This window comes from Pagrus pagrus, assembly GCF_965226575.1.
Source record: "Pagrus pagrus genome assembly, chromosome: 20".
NCBI lineage: Eukaryota > Metazoa > Chordata > Actinopteri > Spariformes > Sparidae > Pagrus > Pagrus pagrus.
In genome coordinates, this window is record NC_140207.1 from 6,578,546 (window position 1) to 6,595,772 (window position 17,227).

Genomic DNA, 17,227 nt, shown 5'->3' on the forward strand with positions numbered 1-17,227 from the left:
TTAGCATGTTAACTCTTTAAAGTAAGATGCTTAACATGGTAAACAGGTTACAGCTGCTGCGCATTAGCATGTTAGCATTGTCAATGTGAGCATGTTGGCAAAGCTAACATTAGCATGTACAGGGTTATAGACCCACTACCATGGCCGGAGTGATGCTACCGCTCCTGCTAGCTTCCTTCCCATTAGCAGCGGAGCTCCTAGCATCAATAACAACAATATTTTTGCCTGAATTTCCGACTTTGAGGTCGTTTTCCATCCATATTTTGTTTTAGACAGATTATAATAACAGTTTACTCTTCAGGACAGAGTTGACAAATCTCAAGTGAGGTCAAGTGGCTCCAACCTCTAAACCCCAAATAATATTTGCTCCAGATTTAATTTAGTTTTTTGACCTCTAAAATAAAATAAACCTGTTTGAGAAGAAGTCAAAATTACCTCCTGGCTCACAAAGCAAAAAGCCATAATTAAAACTTTTAATGGTTCAGGTGCCAAACCAGCAGAAACCACTGGTGTTGATTAACCGCTGACATTTCTTGTGTTTAAATAAACCGACTTTTCTTTACTTCTTACCTCCAGAGAGGAAGACAAGGGCTTGAACATCGGCATCCTGGACATCTTCGGCTTTGAGAACTTCAAGAAGAACTCCTTCGAGCAGCTTTGCATCAACATCGCCAACGAGCAGATCCAGTTCTACTTCAACCAGCACATATTCGCTTGGGAACAGGTAAAGACCAACATCCACCTTTAAACTATCACCGGATTCAAAGAGCGTTTCCTGAGTGCATGAATCCGTCCTGGAGAGCACTTTGTGTGCATTTTTCCCCCTCGGTACTACCTCATTTCCATCTAAATGGTGATAACATGTCTTCATTTGTCACTCTGCACTTTAAGAGAGATGGCAAGGGTAAAATATGCCGCTGTCTTTATTTACGGGGAGAATGAGGTCCGCGATTCTCTCTTTATGCGGCCTCGTGGGTGTGTTTTGCCTTGGGGGGGGGGGCAGAGAATGGTTTGCTAATGTTAAATGATTTGGTCTCACCCATGGAGAGGAGCTATAAATCATCCTAAACGAGGGTCAATTAAGAGTTGAAGACAGTTAACGTTTGACTTAATCTCACTCTTGGGTATTGTTGGCAGCCGGCCCAGAAATACATTGTCCTATACCGCCACCATATATAGAGAGCATAGGGGAATTGTAGTCGGCTGTGAGATGAAGAAGAATCGCCGAACTTGTCACATCTCCAGTGAAATAAGGCAGATTCACCACCATGTTTCCATATATGTTCACACATGTGTTTATATCACAGCAACATGTCCGCGTCCCTGCAGATCTCCCGGTGTGGCTCGTTTGCTTCACAGTGTGCAGGTCACGCTGGAATAAGCACGCTGATTTGATGTTGTTTGCCCCCATTTTGTCCTTTTTCTCGTCTCCGGTGATGTTGCCGAGTCACGCTAGCAGCTCTGAGAGTCAGTCGACCTGCTGTGATCAGGTTAGCTGAGTGTACGGTGGAGGTCTTAGCTCGCTCTGCCCTCCGGACCAGATTTCAGTGCAAAGGGAGGTGACAAATTCTGGCGTTAGTTTTGGCTTGTTATTGGTTTGGCTGATGGCAAGTTTATCTCTAAGCGTGTCGCTGTTACTGTAAAGTTAAGGCTGAAAACACGACACTGAAAAGATAAGACAGCAGGAATTTACTGGTTAGAGTAGAAAGTGGATTTAAAGGTACACTTGATATTAAAGTGTCAAGTCAGTCCACAAAGTGAAACTACAGAACCAGACAAAAACAGCTTATTTTAGTGTACGTTTTAACATTTTGGCTTTAATGTGGGTATAATGTCTGGATAAAAGAGCTAAAGCTTTAAAAACTGTCACAGTCCAGTGATAACGATGATGCTTCAGATGGTTTACATCCCAAAACTACGGTCTCAGAATAATAATTAGGCCGAACATCCGTCGCTAATACAACGACAAGATCAACCATCAGACATGTAGACCATTAAAAAAAAGATATGCTGGACACATAAAAAGTGATTAAGATATTTTGCACTGTGTAGTCATTCAGTTATTCATCACATAAGTGTACGTTGTAAAGCCGTGCTCGTAGATCAGTGAGGCTAACGTGCTTAATGACAATGCTGATGTTTTATGGGTATAATGTTGATCGAGTTCAGTGTTTTAGCATGCTAGCATTTGCTAATTGGTGCTAAACAGACGAACAACGAACACTGATGGAAATGTTACTCGTTTTAAAGGTGTATTTGACAAATTTTGACCTGATGATGGCGCCAAACTCACCGAAGTCATTTAGATTAATCCTCTGTGGACAATGAACATCTGAAATCTTGGTTGATTGACATCCAGGGGATGAAAGGGATGATTATATTCACCGTGTCTGTACAGGACGAGTACCTGAATGAGGAGGTGGACGCTCGGATGATTGAGTACGAGGACAACCGGCCCCTCCTGGACCTGTTTTTACAGAAGCCCATGGGGATGCTTTCACTTCTGGATGAGGAGAGTCGCTTCCCGCAGGCCACCGACCAGACCCTCGTAGGTCAGTAACTTCACTGTTTACAAGCCCAGGGGACATTCAGTGAACGTGTCAGGTCTTCCTTAGCAACAACCAATCCTTTCCTCATTTCCTTCAATGTTTTGCACTGCTTACCAGCCCTGAACCTGAAAGTTTCACCGTCGCAGAGTGGCTGAACAAAGTTTAATCCCCTTTGTCAGAGCAATCAGAAAGTGTGGGAAGAATAATCCAACGTTTTCTTGGACATTTTAGAGAAATTTGAAGACAACCTCAAGACCAAAAGCTTCTGGAGACCAAAGAGGGTTGACCTCGGCTTCGGTATTCACCACTACGCTGGAAAGGTAATCGATATATGATTAAAATGATGCACAAAAACTCACAGAAGTTTTGCTTTAAACCGAGGTTACTTGATGTGCGTTGGCCTTCACACGAGTATTTTCCCTCTCTACCAAATACCAAGGTGATTTACAACGCTGCAGGCTTCTTGGCCAAGAACAGGGACACGCTACCGGCCGACATCGTCCTGCTGCTGAGGTCGTCAGAGAACGAGCTCACGCGCAAACTTGTCACACATCCTCTCACCAAAACAGGTAAAGAAGCAGGAAGAGTTTCTGCTTAAGGAAAACAAGACAGATGTTTGTTTAACTTTTAATGAACAGTTTTCTAAGAACACAAAGGCTATTGTTCCTCATTCTGACCAGGCTTTCCTCTCTCGTCTGCCAGACTTTTGTTGTAATAAGCCGACCTTGGCAGCGAGAGTTGGCAGAGCAGGCAGCCAGCTCTGTCATAATCGAATCACAAAGCCAATAATCACATAATCACTCTCTTAAAGTAGTCTTGAAGCTGTCGTATCGAGCGCTGCTGCTAATCGACAGTAAACTCACGCGAAAAGAGAAGGACTCCGTATGACACGGCTCATTTTCTGACTTATAATTAATTTTCCCCCGACTGATAAAAAATAAGCATGTAGCCCTGATTCTGTGACTAACTCTCCTCTGAGGCGTCGGGGCAGTTTGTGTGAACCGACTCTCATCCTCCCTTTGTTTATTTCGCAGGCAACCTTGCCCACACCAAGGGCAAAGGCGTAAACACATTGCGGAGCCCGCGGACGCCGACACGCACCATCACCTTCGCCAAGGTACTCACAGCACTGTCTGCATCATCACCGTATTATCTTCTACATCGAGAAACTTCCCCTGAAAAGTTGTCCATTGTCTCACTTCCTTACTCTCCAAAAACCACTCTTGAATAACAATTCACCTTCTCTTGTGTCTACAGTGTTTTTCATTTCTGCTCTTTTGTTAACTGTAATTATAGTTTCTTCTGTTCTTACCTTTTTTTGTCTTCCTTTGTCCTCCTCTCTCTCTTTCTGTGTCTCTGCATTTCTGTCGTTAAAGATGGGAGTCCTAACCTTATACAGTTCTTTCTCTTTCAGTGAGGTAATTAACACGTTTCCATGTAGTTTGTATCAAGTATTGTAGACAGCCTTACTCACGCTAGATCTCCTGAAATGTACAAATAGATCCAAATGTTTTCATGTAGAGTCGTTGACGGCTACATCCTGTGTAGATGTCACAGTTTTACAGTTTATGCAAAACAAGCTATTTGCCGGGTGTCAAAAGTACAAAAGTACAGATACTTGTGTAAAAAAAGAGAGAGAGAATCAGCAGGATTTGTCCGAGCCGTTCGTAAATGCACCAGAAAGATATGTGATTGTTGAGTCTCATTCCCAGGACGTCAAGTAGCGACATTTTGGGTTGGTAAAGCGTCCTGAGCACAGCAAAAACTAGAGAAAATAAGAAAATCCAGGCAGAGTCGCTGCACATACGAGACACTAACACGACTTTTCTCCCCGTTACAGTCTCCTTCTCCGTCTGTTTACATCTTGTTACATCTTTTACATCATTTCGTCTCCCTACGTCTGCTCAGCGTGATGACTGATGTCAAAATGAGTCTTGTGATGACGGGAAAATAAAAACAATCGATAGTTCGCCTCAAATGCTTTAAAACTAAAGTCACGAGCTTGTTTTGAAAATGTGAGGAGTAGAAAGTACAGATATTTGTTGTAAAATATCGGGAGGAGGAGAAAAAAGTTGTCAGAAAAACAGTAACGAAGTATTTGTACTTCGTTTCTTCATACTTCTGATGTTACCCGCTTACAGTCTGTGTCATTAAACAGCCTTTGTAGGATGCAAAATGAATTGACACATCTTCAGTCCCTTGAATATAGACGTTTATGTGTCTTCCCTATCCACTGCTGTAATAAACTGTCTGCTTTTTGGACCGTGCCTCATGCTGATACCTAATTTAAGTCAAATTACCTCCAGAGTGAGTCAGAGTTTTAAAAAATACATAAGAAAGTATTATATTTTGCATCCCAAGCATTCACTGATCACCCCTCGTCTCTTTCAGTCACCACTGGCCAAATAGGAGCTTCATTTTAAAACATTTACATAACTTCCTTTTCGTGAATCTGTTGAAATCGTGGCAGCGGTACACGACGGCAGCCGCCGCTCGCTCGCTGGATGTGAGGCCTGAGGCAATTTGCTCACCTAAAAGCAATTGACAGTAGCTACATTTAAATGAACTGTGTTTGATGAGTTCTTGAATCTATTTCCATTCATCTGCATATGTTAGACAAAAAGCTCATCAAAGGCTCCGCTCTTAAGAGCCACAATGAGGATTTTAAACGCTGCAAACACTGTTAGGGCTGATGGCTTCGCAGTAAACTGGTTTAATAGTGCTGAGATTTAGATGTAGACACGCTGGATGTTGTACGTTTGTATGTCTACTTTTTTACATTGTGTTTATTGCCTTACAGACACTGTTCGTTTTTGTAAGCGCCCAGTTCATCAGCTGTTGTTTGATTTTGAATTTTTAACTGAGAAAAACACTTTTTTGGAGTAAAGCTTCTCTTCATTTGGCACTTTTTTTTTTTGTGTTTTATCCATTTCATGCGTCTCTTTTGCAGCCTTCTCTGGAATTAAAGCGCACGCCTGAAAACAAAAGCTTGCTTCATGTGCCTCTCGAAGACACAGTACAAATGCAAACGGTGATTTTTTTTCAAATGAAGATGAAAAAAAAGTCTGATAAAAAATATGGCCCGCTTTACAATTTTAAAGATTCACCTACAGGCTCATGCTAAACTACAGAGTTGACCTATTGTAATAAAATGTCCCCATGCTCCTCTTAAAGATGTAGGTAGAGACATATACAGTACAGTATTGAATTATTGTGATTTTTGACCGGTTTTATGTTTGTTTGTTCAGCCGGGTGACTCTGGAGACACGCCTTACCACCCGAGAGAAACCACCAACATGAGAACGCAGACAGTCGCCTCCTACTTCAGAGTAAGAGTCCCTATTCTTCAAATCAAAACTGTCACATAAGCCCCAAATCAAGCTGCCTAACTCATCTTTTACTCCTTCCAGTACTCTCTGATGGACCTGCTGTCCAAGATGGTGGCAGGCCAGCCTCACTTTGTCCGCTGCATCAAACCGAACAACGATCGTCAGGCCAACAAGTTCGACCGAGAGAAGGTCCTGGTTCAGCTGCGGTACACCGGAGTCCTGGAGACGGCCAAGATCAGACGGCAGGGCTACTCTCACCGCATCCTGTTCGCTAACTTCATAAAGAGGTCAGCAGGCTCCTCGGCAGATTATTTAAGTGATGCACTCTGCATCGAATGCGTGTTAGTGTCCGGCTGATTACACCGACTGTTACAGGTACTACATCTTGGCTTTCCACGCTCACGAGGAGCCCGCTGTGACTCAAGAAACATGTTCTGCGATACTGGAGAAGGCAAAGCTGGAGAGCTGGGCGATGGGGAAGACAAAGGTCAGGAGATGTTTCATGTTTTCAACTGAGTGTGTTGTTATTCAGTTCTACACTTTACGTCAACAACAACAAGTTAGCACAAGAATTAGTGTTAGTTAGTTTTTCATTCCCACCAGCTCAACAGACGATTAGCGCCGGCTAAAAACAGGAAGCTGCTTCCTGAACGTTAGAGAGTCAGAGCTCAGAGACATTTGCACCGATGCACTCGAAAAAATATTTTTCACATTTGAACACTGTGCAGCAGGGTCTATGGAGGAGCAGCACGGGCTATTAACAGCAACAAATCCCCTCTGCAACCTTTGGCATTTTATCTTGTGTAGCTGTCTGGCAGTGGTAAGTGGGAGCGCGCCATCAAACCACAGGACCTGGATTCAAGCCTCAAAAGTCACCCAGGCCAAGTTTTACCAAAGTGTAGTGCAGAAAATATCACTAAACAGAAACTCCTGATTATTTATGGAGACTTAAACTCCAACTTTTAGCTCAAGCAGCAGCTGTAAAGAAACATGATGCTGCAGTCGAGGCTTAAATGAATCCAAAGCACATCACTGGCTCGTTAGTTGTCCATGTGTAGGGAAATATAGATTGATAAGGTGATCAGTAAGGTATTTAATGTGCCCCTTCTCTCAGGTGTTCCTCAAGTACTACCACGTCGAACATCTGAACCTGATGGTGCAGCAGGCCACACAGCGGATCATTCTGGTCCAGGCTTACGTCCGAGGCTGGCTGGGAGCCAAGCGATACCGGCGGATATTAAAAGAGCGAGAACAGAGCGCTCTGGTGCTGCAGTCAGGTGTGTAACCTGTACACTTCTGTTATCTGCTAGAACACGAGCAGTTTCTTTAATGATTTCCACGAGCGTTCCTGCTTTGATTTTCGACTCGCTCCCTGCAGCTTACAGAGGTCAGAGAGCTCGGAAGAAGGTGGCCGACGACAAGAGCAAAGCAAAGTTTGAGGCCTTCGTCGTCCAGTTTCAGGCCGGTAAGGACGATGTGAGATGGAATCATTCATCAAACACAATCTAAGCTTTGTGACATTGGTTTGTTTTCTTCAGTTTGCAGGGGTTATCTTGCAAAAAAGAAATACAAGGAGTTGGTGGACGAGAAGAACAAAGCTGCGACCAAGATTCAGGCCCGGTACAGAGGGCACAAGGAGAGGAAAAGCTTCAAAAGAAAACGGTACAAGACAGAGGACACAATGTAGCACCTAAAGAAAGATGGCAAACTTGGTGGTGAAGTTTTTTGACAAAGATGTTCCAATTTTGTTTGTAGGGAAGCCAAACAGAAAGAGAAAGAAGAGGAAGAAGAGAAAGCCCTGAAAGAAAGAGAGGAAAAGACTCCTGAACCGGAGGAGAGCACCAGCGAAGAAACGTCCCCCGCTCCCGACAACGAAGCGCCGAACGAGGAGGAGGAAACCAAGGCTGCCGTGGTTCTCCAGAGCAACTACAGGGGCTTCAAAGAGAGGAAAAAGTTTAAGGAGAGGAAAAAGACGATGGCCGGGGCAGAACTAGAGATACCGCCGGATGCAGTGGTGGAAGAAGAAGGTGGGCAAGAGCCTACCGGCAAAGAGGAGGAAAGGGGAAAGCCAGCTGACGTACAAGAGGAGAACGACGAAGATGAAAGTACGTTTGAAGCAGAGGAAAACGACGACAGTGATCACACACAGGTGCCAGAAGATGACGAGCATACAGAGGTGGCAGATGAAGCGGTGACTGAGGACGCAGCACCAGCAGCAGCAGCAGCAGCAGCAGCAGCAGAAGATGCTGGACAAGAGGAAACGAAGGAGGACGAAAAGGCTGCAGAGGAGGAGGTCGTCAACGTAGAAGAAGAAACCAAGGCTGCTACTGTTCTCCAGAGTAATTTCAGAGGTCACAAAGAGAGGAAGAGGCTGCAGGAAGAAGGCAAGATCCCAGCGAAGAAACAGAAAGCAACAAGTCCGACAGGTGAAGAAGAAGACGTGCCCACGGCGAGCAGCCCTGCAGGTGAGGAAGAAGTGTCCGAAGTTCAAACACCAGCAGAAGAAATCGGCGGCGAGGAAACAGAGAAGGAGGGAGAAACAGACGTCGCTCAAGATGTTTCCTCAAGTGACGTCAAGTCGGACGATCAAGACGAGGCCAAAGCAGCCGTGGTTCTCCAGAGCAACTTCCGCGGCCACAAGGAGCGTAAACGCCTCGAGGAGGAGGGAAAGATACCGAAGAAGAGGAAGAAGGAAAAAGATGTTACACCAGAACCTGTGAATGAAGAAAAAGAAGAACAGGTGATCCAGACAGAAGAATCAGTGCCAGAATCCCAGCCGGATGCTACTGTGGACGAGGAAAAAGCTGCTACTGTCCTCCAGAGTAACTTCAGAGGCCATCGGGAGCGAAAGAAACTGAAAGAAGACAGAGAAACGCGACAGAAAGCAACGGAAGAACCCGCCATTGCAGAGGAAACTATAGAGGAGGTAGAGGAGGAGGAGGTCCTGGATGTTACTGACGTGGAGATAGAACGTAAAGAGGAGTCGGATGCTGAAAAGGAAAGGCAGGAGGAGGAGCAGGCTGCGGTGAAGATCCAGAGTAACTTCAGAGGCTACAAGGACCGGAAGAACCTGAAGGCCAACAAGCAGACGGCGCAGACACAAGCTGCACAACTGGAGAGCTTCTCCAAAGAGGTAATCTCATCAAACACACATTTTTATCGCCTCTCCAACTCATCCTTCTCTTCCTCTCGTATATTGTTTTTTGTCAAAATCTCGTCGACAGATCACAAAGACGTCTCAGGACTTCATGGCCCTGCAGCTGAAGTTGAACGAGATCATCCAGGCCCATCAATCAAACCCGGAGAACAACGGCATGTTTGTGAGAGGGAAAGCAATCAATGGCTTCGCTCCCCAGAATCACCAATCAAGTAAGATGACTGAGATTGGCTCCGTGAAAAACAGATTATGAAGCAATAAATACCGAGCATAATGTCGGCACGGATTGACCCGAGGTTAATGCGTGTTTGGATCCCCGAACCGTCAGAGAGTGAAGGAGGAAATGTATCTTTCCTTTTGATATATTCATCCTTCAAAGAGTCTTTTTTGATTCTGCTGCTCTGAGGTTATCCCTCGCTGACACGCAGCCAAATACAGTTCATGTTCACCAAAGTAAGTCAGGGTGAAGCTGTGTCACTTCCTGTCAGACTGAAAAGAAAAGAAATGATGACGTCGGGGACTCGATTGTAAGTCCCGTTCAATCTTCCCGTTCAGTACTTATTATTTCAAAGCTAGAGGTGTGTGAGCTTGTGCCAGCCATTTCCACACTTTTCATGTTTTTTCTTTATGTAAAAAAAAACTGACATTTTATTACCGTCCTTTCACAGAATAACTAGATGTTATCAGTCTTTTGAGGTTTGATTAGATCAGGAAGCCCGGGACAGTCAAGTGCCAAAACAGGAAGCGCTTCTCCTCCCAGTGTGTCATCAAAAATAAAATTTGATTTGCACAGGTGATAGGTGTAATTGCTTTCAGGGTGGCGAGCGGGGGGGGGAGGGGGAGACGGCAAATTGAAAGTTCGCCGTCTCTGCAAAACGGAGCTGGCAGCTAAAATGTTGCCGTCGCGGTCGGGTTCAGGTGTCTCCAGGATATAATGTAATAATTATGTAATAATACCAGTGATTGTCTTTCCTCCGCTGGCATCATGATTATCCTGACTTTCATTTGGTCTTTGAGTTTTATTACACAACGCAGAGTGAAGTCTTACAATGTCTTTTAAAACTTTCGAAGTTATATGTTTATTTATGTCACATCTGCCTCCATTTTGATAAAGTTTTCCATTATAAATAATGAAAAAATCATATAAGAAGCTCAGTGTCCTATAAAATTATGTTCACATTGGACAATCTGGCTGCTGTAAACTGGATCCAATACCTAAACCGAACCAAACCTTAGCCAAATCCATACTCATATCACCAGGGAAACACTAACTGTAGCTGCCCTTAGCTAGTTAGCTCAGTTTGCCGTGCAGCTAGCTGTTCTGACTGGGAGCTCGGGGACCAGGGGAGTGTTTACATCGCTCACACAGGAGCTTTGGACCAAGATGGGTCGGGTTTGCATGCTAACTTCAGTGGATGTCGTTGAAACACAATACATCGACATCATAATGTCAAAAACTGTTATTTCTTCACCTTCTGGTGGTTCTGATATGCAGATCGTTAAGCAGAGCCGGTCTGTCTGTTTACCCGTGTTTCCAGCTAAGCTAAGCTAACTGGATGTTGGCTGTAGCTTGACATTTACTGTGCGGACATGAAAGTGATATAGAGACGAGATACAGAGTCAAGAAAGCAAATCAGCAGGCTTCCCAAAATGTCAGAAATATTCTTTCCACATGCAGTCACAGTGTACTTATAAAATCTGCTTCAATCTGATTTTATTTTGATGACACAGAGAGAGGAAGAGATTTTTTCTCACCAACACAACGCAGAGTTTCACAGTAGAGCACAGTGTTCCTGTAATCGAGGCATGTTTGCCCTTTACAGGCATTTCTTTAGCGCAGCATGTTGCCTGAGGTGAAGCAGAATGAATTATCTGTGTTATTTCCAAAGGCTGCTGCAGCTCCTAACAAAAACTATGCTTTTTTTCAGCCCCACCGGGTCATTCCTCCATCGACGGTCCAAAGCCGCCCTTCGTAAAGTCTTTTTAACACAATAAAACTTGATCAGAATCATCCGCGACGCGCGCAGTGAAAGCAGAGCGCTGCCACTCACACTGTTCTTCATGGGAAAGGTCGTCAAATGTTAATCACGTTTTGTGAGCGAGCGTTTCCAACAATTATGGCAGGAATTAATAAGAGGGCGCGTGAAATTGGCTTTGCTCGTTGGCGCAATCCAGAGTGACCTTTTAGATGGAGTTGTTCAATAATATTACAAACTTTTCACCTCGCCTACCTGAGAGCTTCTGCACATGATGGATTGTTTAACGCTGCGTGTGTTCCCCCCTCCGCATGAGCAGCGATTAATAATGAGCAGCGAGCAAAGGTCGCTGTAACATGGTCATAATTGCGATATTAGAAAGAGGAGTAAAGTAACAGCACATCAGTCATGACGAATATAATAGATTGCAACACGTCCGCTACAGTATGGAAGATGTTACACCTCTCTCTATACGTTCAATACGGTGCAGGGGATCGATCAGAGTTATTGGACACTTTGTTTGTGTCGAAGGTTGTTGCGCATAATCTCTGCTGGAAAATTCAAGCTGGCTGAAGGCCTTAGGGGTTAAACATTGTGTATGGAGGGCAGTTCAATAAGAGTTAACACAGTGAAAAGTCAGGATGGTGTCCAACCAACCGTACATGTAATGATCCCAGCGGCCCTCGAGCCGTTTGATCCTCACGGTGGACTTTCAGATGACAGAGGAAGCAGTGAGCTGTACATGTGGGTGTAAATACAGGAATAGATGGTCGGCTTTATGCTCGACTCCTCAAAATCAAATCATGTTGTTGAGGTGACAGGTTTCTGGAGACATCATGACAACCCTCTATTAAATCTAAGGAAAGACGGACAGGAGGTTCAACTGACTAAACAACACGCTTAAAGTAATTCAACACAGGAAACCAAGAAAGTTTGTTCCTTCTTAAAGCTGAAAAAACACGAGACATTGTGCCGCTTTCCTTTAAGATGACATTTTCTTAAGAGAAAGTGCTCATGGTGCCCTGGTGACCTGAGCTTTTAAGGCATGTCCTTGTATCGCACAACTAAGTACTGAGAACATACTCAAGTACTGTATTTAAGAACAATTTTAAGGTACTTGTACTTGAGTACTTCCATTTTCTGCTTCTTTATACTTCCATTTCACAACATTTTGGAGGCAAATATTCTGCTTTTTACTCAACACAACATTTGTTTGATAACATTAGTTACTAGTCAGTTTGCTGCTTTTGATTTAATATATTTTATTGGCTGTCGGATTAAAAAAACAGCACTTATTCTGCACTAAACTGTAGTTATTATGGACAGAAATCCATCACAGGAACTACTTTTACTGCCTTACAGTTAACCTCAGTGTATCATAATGCAATACAAACGCAGGCCAATCATAAATCTTTTAAACTCTCTGCATAGAAATCCAAAAAACACAACTTTAAATGACACGACACCTCTTAAATGTTGTTGAAAGGCATTCTGGGAGATGTAGGAAAGTAAATTACAACACTTAATTAAAAGCAAACGCTGAAATAAACCAAATATTGTGGACTGGTGATGTGTAAATGTGTATTTGTGGGTCTGAGTGTCCCTTCATGTCAACACGTCTAACAGAAGGAAGTAAAACATCACAACCCGGCATGTTTTTAACTGGTTTTGTTCCTTCTCCAGCTGACAAGAGACTGTCGCGGACCCCCCGCAGGACCCAGCAGCCAAAGACCCTGAACACACCGGAGGACTCCACCTATTACAACCTGATTCATGTGAGTCACATTACAGAGATGGAGAACGATTTCAGATACATACGACAACAAAGCTCTGCCGAGCGCTGCCACGCGACAGCGTAACTGCTTTCTCGACTGTCGGCTCCCACAATGCACTATTGATCGGCAGCGTTTTCTTTCTATAGTACTCTTAACTGCATATGTTCCCACAGCGAGAAGTGTCAGCCTGTTTCACAAGTTGTCTGGAAAAGTGTCTCTATGTAATTATTTGTGATGTTTCATGATTTCAGCGATCAATAGTTCAGCGCAAAGTTGCTCTTTTTCAAGCCCTTCAGGTTTGTTTACAATCACGTCATTTCATTTTAGCTGATCTAGACTGTAAACACTATAATGCATTCAATCAGTAGTCTAAGCAACTGCAAAATGAAGACCAGACATTCAACATTTGATAACTTTATCACTAACTAACAAGCATTTGAAGTAGTTTTAAAACCAAATGATTACTCACTTACAAATCTGGATCACATGTATTGGAGCTGAGAGTAGAAATGTTTCTGCTAACTACTAAAACAGTGGTTCCCAACATAGGGTCACAACCCCCCAAGAGGGTCACATGAAACAGCAGAGGGGGTCAACATAAAATAATGGCTACTTAGACACAGCAGTGATTTGAGCTAAATGCTAACATGCCTGCAGTGACAACGCTAATTTGCTGATGTTGAGCAGGTGTAGTGTTTTCCATGTTCACCATCTTCGTTTATCTTGATAGCATGCTAACAAATGCTAATCAGCTGTAAACAATGTACAGCAGAGGCTGATGGGATGGTTACTAGTTTTGCAGGTATAAACCAGGAACTGGACAAATTAAAAAAAACCTGATGGTGGCGCTAGAAGTGAAGTTAGCACAAGTTAGCATCAAATTATTAGCATTCATCCTGAGGGAGACGTTACTGCTGCCTTCATGTGCTCCTCAGATGGTCCCGCTTCCTGAGTTTGGGAAGTCCTTTTCCCGACATCGGTGTCAAGAGTAAAGAAACCAGAAAATATTCACATTTAGGAATCTGGAAGCTTAAATAATTACTCAGACCCAATTAAACATTTAGCAAAATAGTTGGCAATTCATTTACTACTTGACAACTCATCGCTTAATTGATGAATCGATGAATTGATGCAGTTCTAGCTAGAGCTACTCTTTAGCTAACTAAAGTGTTGATTGACGTGTAGTAACCTGTCCTCTGTCTCTCTCCACTCAGAGGTCTGTCCAGGATGACAAACGCAAGCCCAGGAAAGCGGAGTAAGTGGCCGGTTCTTATTTCAACCTCATTTTAACAACCCATCACTACTGTTTTAAGAGCTTGGCGCGCTGCCCGCTTGCTTGGCACGCCGGGTCCAGAGTAATGACTCTAGCCTGGCGCCGACATAAGGACAGTGTCTGGGTCCAAACTTAACGATCTGCAGCATCACGCACATCCTCGGTAAAATTAATTAGCCTCATCTGTCACCGTGCTTATATTCGCTAAAAACACACATTTAATGTCCGGCGTAAGAAAAACGTAAAATGTGTCGTATACGTTGCTAAATTTACCTGCAGGAGGGATTTTTCCACACGACAGAAAGTGTGTGTGGATGTGTGTATTCATGCATATGTATGTGCCGTGGAGGCCACAAGGTGAGCGCACCGCCCAGAGTGAGGGGGTGAAGATAGACCGATAGGGCCGGCTGAACAAGAAGGGGCCAGGGTACTTCATCACAGCAGCCTGAAGAGGCACCCACACACACACACGCACACATTTTGATGCACGCACACAGTGCAACACAGCGCTAAACATCAAGGGTAATAATTTGTTAGCAGATAAATAAAGCCGGCGATGGACAGGAGCAGTTTACATGCATCATTAAGGATGAGAAGGTCAGCAGGAAAGATAGCATCTCTGCCCAAAGCTGACAGCAGAGGAGGATGGGAGACAGGAGAGCGTGGGTGGTAAGAGAAGAGCAAACTGAAGAGGAGACAGAGGTGATGATCGTAAATTGGAGTGAAGACACAGAAAAGGAGAAGTAAGGAGTCGGATTTAATCAGAAACAATGATAGAGAACCAAAAATATGTATGTATAATTGCCAAAATCAAAAGATCTAACAGTGAATCAACCTGTCTTTCATATTTTGATGTTGACACCACTCCTGTGTAAAATCCCTCTGTACCAGGGAAAACGGCCTCTTGTGTTTCCGATCGCAGCGACAGCAGCTCGTTGAAAATAAACGGAGGAAAAACAAGGTGGTTAGCTTGAGCAGTGAACCACAGATGAACCAGCCTGCGAACCAATTCTGGTTCAGCTATCAGGGCAGAAGTGAACTGTTCTCTGGCGGCTTCAGCAGGAAATAAAGAGCAGCTACAAATTACAAAACTGCAAATCACACATTTTAGATCTCGAGTGCTTCTGGGAGGTTGGATGCTGGCAGTATGGTCAGCGGCCCTAAGCTTCAAACTGTGACGCTCTACATACCTGATAGGAATAATGAATATGCAACGTCAGGTGGGACTTTCAGAATAAAGCTTGCTGACAAACATTTCACATATTTTGACCTTTAGACTGTTGACATTGTGAAACAGTTTACCCACTATACACTGGTATACATGGTGAGTCCGCCATTTTGTAGCGTTATACTCTATATATGGAAATATTATACCCTATAAAGTTGACTCAAAGTTTCCCACAATACATTGTGAAAAGTAGCGGTTAATAACCAAGCATTATATCCCATCATGCATTGTGCTGGAGGAGAAAAAAACATCCAAGTAGTCACAGAAAAGCTTCTCATCGTCAGAAACGTGTAATTTAGCTATAAAAAGATTAACTTCAGCTCTTCAGTTCTCCTGAACTTTAATCACATGATGTAAATTGTTCTCAGTATTGATCCGGATCTGTGTGTGGAAACTTAATAAATATTCATTTGAAGGGGTCGATGTCATTGAGGCCGCTCCAATCACATAATTCAGCCAGAGAACAGGGAGATACTGTAATTACAATCAAGGGGACGTTTTCATTTGAGCCTGAGAACAGAACATCATGAATCATCAGCGGGATGATTGTGTGTCGGTGGTTATAAGGTCAGCTCAGGCCTCAAACTCATCACAGCGTTACTTTAGGGTTTGCTGAGCAGTGTTGACGACTCGGATGTTGCAGCTGTGTCGTCACGAACGCACTGATTTCCAATAGCAGCCGTCGCTGCATGTTAATAATGTGCGAGATGTATTGATCTCCACACGGAAATACACTTTTTCTCGCTCGAGGTCAGATCGTAGGTTCAGCTTCATTGCAGCGTCTCTGGAGCTGAAGGGAGGCTTCAGTGTTATTCCTAAAACATCTCAAAGGAACATGACACCAGATGTCTTTTGGTATAATGATGGGTATTTGGTATTAGGAGTTACTAGACTCTGTCCCTTCTGTTTGTGCTCCAGTCCAGGAAAGCTGCTGGATGTAGACGACCATTACTACAGAGAACTGTCCACCAGCAGGTCTGAACCCTGCATCTCCACAGAGGACACGTCACACAGCGGGACGCCAGAGCGGAGAAGTTCTCCAGAGCGGAGGAGTTCTCCAGAGCGGAGGAGGTCTACAGAGAGGAGGAGGTCTACAGAGAGGAGGAGGTCTTCGGTGAGGAGGTCCTCGGACACGATGCAGACTGCAGAGCAGAGACCAGCTGCAGCCGGCAGACAGACCCGAGAGAGGGCCGTCACCGAGCCACAGCCGTCCAAACCTGCCGCTGACAACAGGTTTGTCTTCCTCTGAAACAAGCAAAGATTTTTTGTAAAGGCTGAAACCTACGATGGTCCAGTCAGAGGACTGGTTTTATATCTGTGAGGTCAGAGGTTTGACCTCTCTGTCCTCCCATCCGCTATCTGTGTGTTACTGTTTTTTTTTTCTAAATCCCTGTCACTACAGGGAGCAACAACAACCTCCAAGCTAGCAACCTACACACTGAAAATGGCAAGTTACTAACTTACACTGAACTCTTGTGAACGCTAACAGTACGAACGTTAGCAAGCTAGCAGCTTCTAGCTTTTCTTTCTCGCAGACTTAGGAATATCAATGCCAGGGCTTGCCTCCCTGCCTGCAAACTAGGTTTCCCCCGACACTATTTTGCTAGAGCACCCTCTCTGCACCCTGAGTTTAGCCGTGCACTAGACATGTGTGATTGGTCACGTGCCAAAACTTTCGCAGAGTTTTGGAGTTGTTGTTCCATGTGAGCTTCTCCAGTCGGGAACTCATTTTCCCAATTTATCTGACACCTCATAAATGCGCTATAATTCGTGCTTTTTAGACGATCCTGTGGACAAGAGAAGTATCTCGACCCACTTCCTCCCTCACCTCATGACTGTCACCAGTCACTGGAGCTGTCTCGGTTGTGAATGGCCTCCTTGATCTTTCTCCAGCTGTCCACTGCGTGCACTGACTACCTGATACATTATGCTTGAATGTA

At 44.2% G+C, this 17,227-nt stretch overlaps 1 protein-coding gene across 4 annotated transcripts in view; it reads left to right on the forward strand.

The window, feature by feature from the left end:
• myo3a (myosin IIIA) overlaps nt 1-17,227 on the forward strand; it is a 60,185-nt gene that overhangs the window by 41,644 nt on the left and 1,314 nt on the right. For all 4 annotated transcript variants that reach the window (XM_084340573.1, XM_084340574.1, XM_084340575.1 and 1 more), the window contains 16 exons: nt 577-724; nt 2,399-2,552; nt 2,781-2,869; nt 2,989-3,118; nt 3,584-3,666; nt 5,798-5,878; nt 5,960-6,165; nt 6,254-6,365; nt 6,993-7,155; nt 7,257-7,343; nt 7,417-7,540; nt 7,634-9,011; nt 9,103-9,247; nt 12,695-12,786; nt 14,001-14,041; nt 16,206-16,520. In XM_084340573.1, coding sequence (XP_084196699.1) covers nt 577-724; nt 2,399-2,552; nt 2,781-2,869; nt 2,989-3,118; nt 3,584-3,666; nt 5,798-5,878; nt 5,960-6,165; nt 6,254-6,365; nt 6,993-7,155; nt 7,257-7,343; nt 7,417-7,540; nt 7,634-9,011; nt 9,103-9,247; nt 12,695-12,786; nt 14,001-14,041; nt 16,206-16,520 — 3,348 coding nt within the window. The remainder of the gene's footprint in view (nt 1-576; nt 725-2,398; nt 2,553-2,780; nt 2,870-2,988; nt 3,119-3,583; nt 3,667-5,797; nt 5,879-5,959; nt 6,166-6,253; nt 6,366-6,992; nt 7,156-7,256; nt 7,344-7,416; nt 7,541-7,633; nt 9,012-9,102; nt 9,248-12,694; nt 12,787-14,000; nt 14,042-16,205; nt 16,521-17,227) is intronic.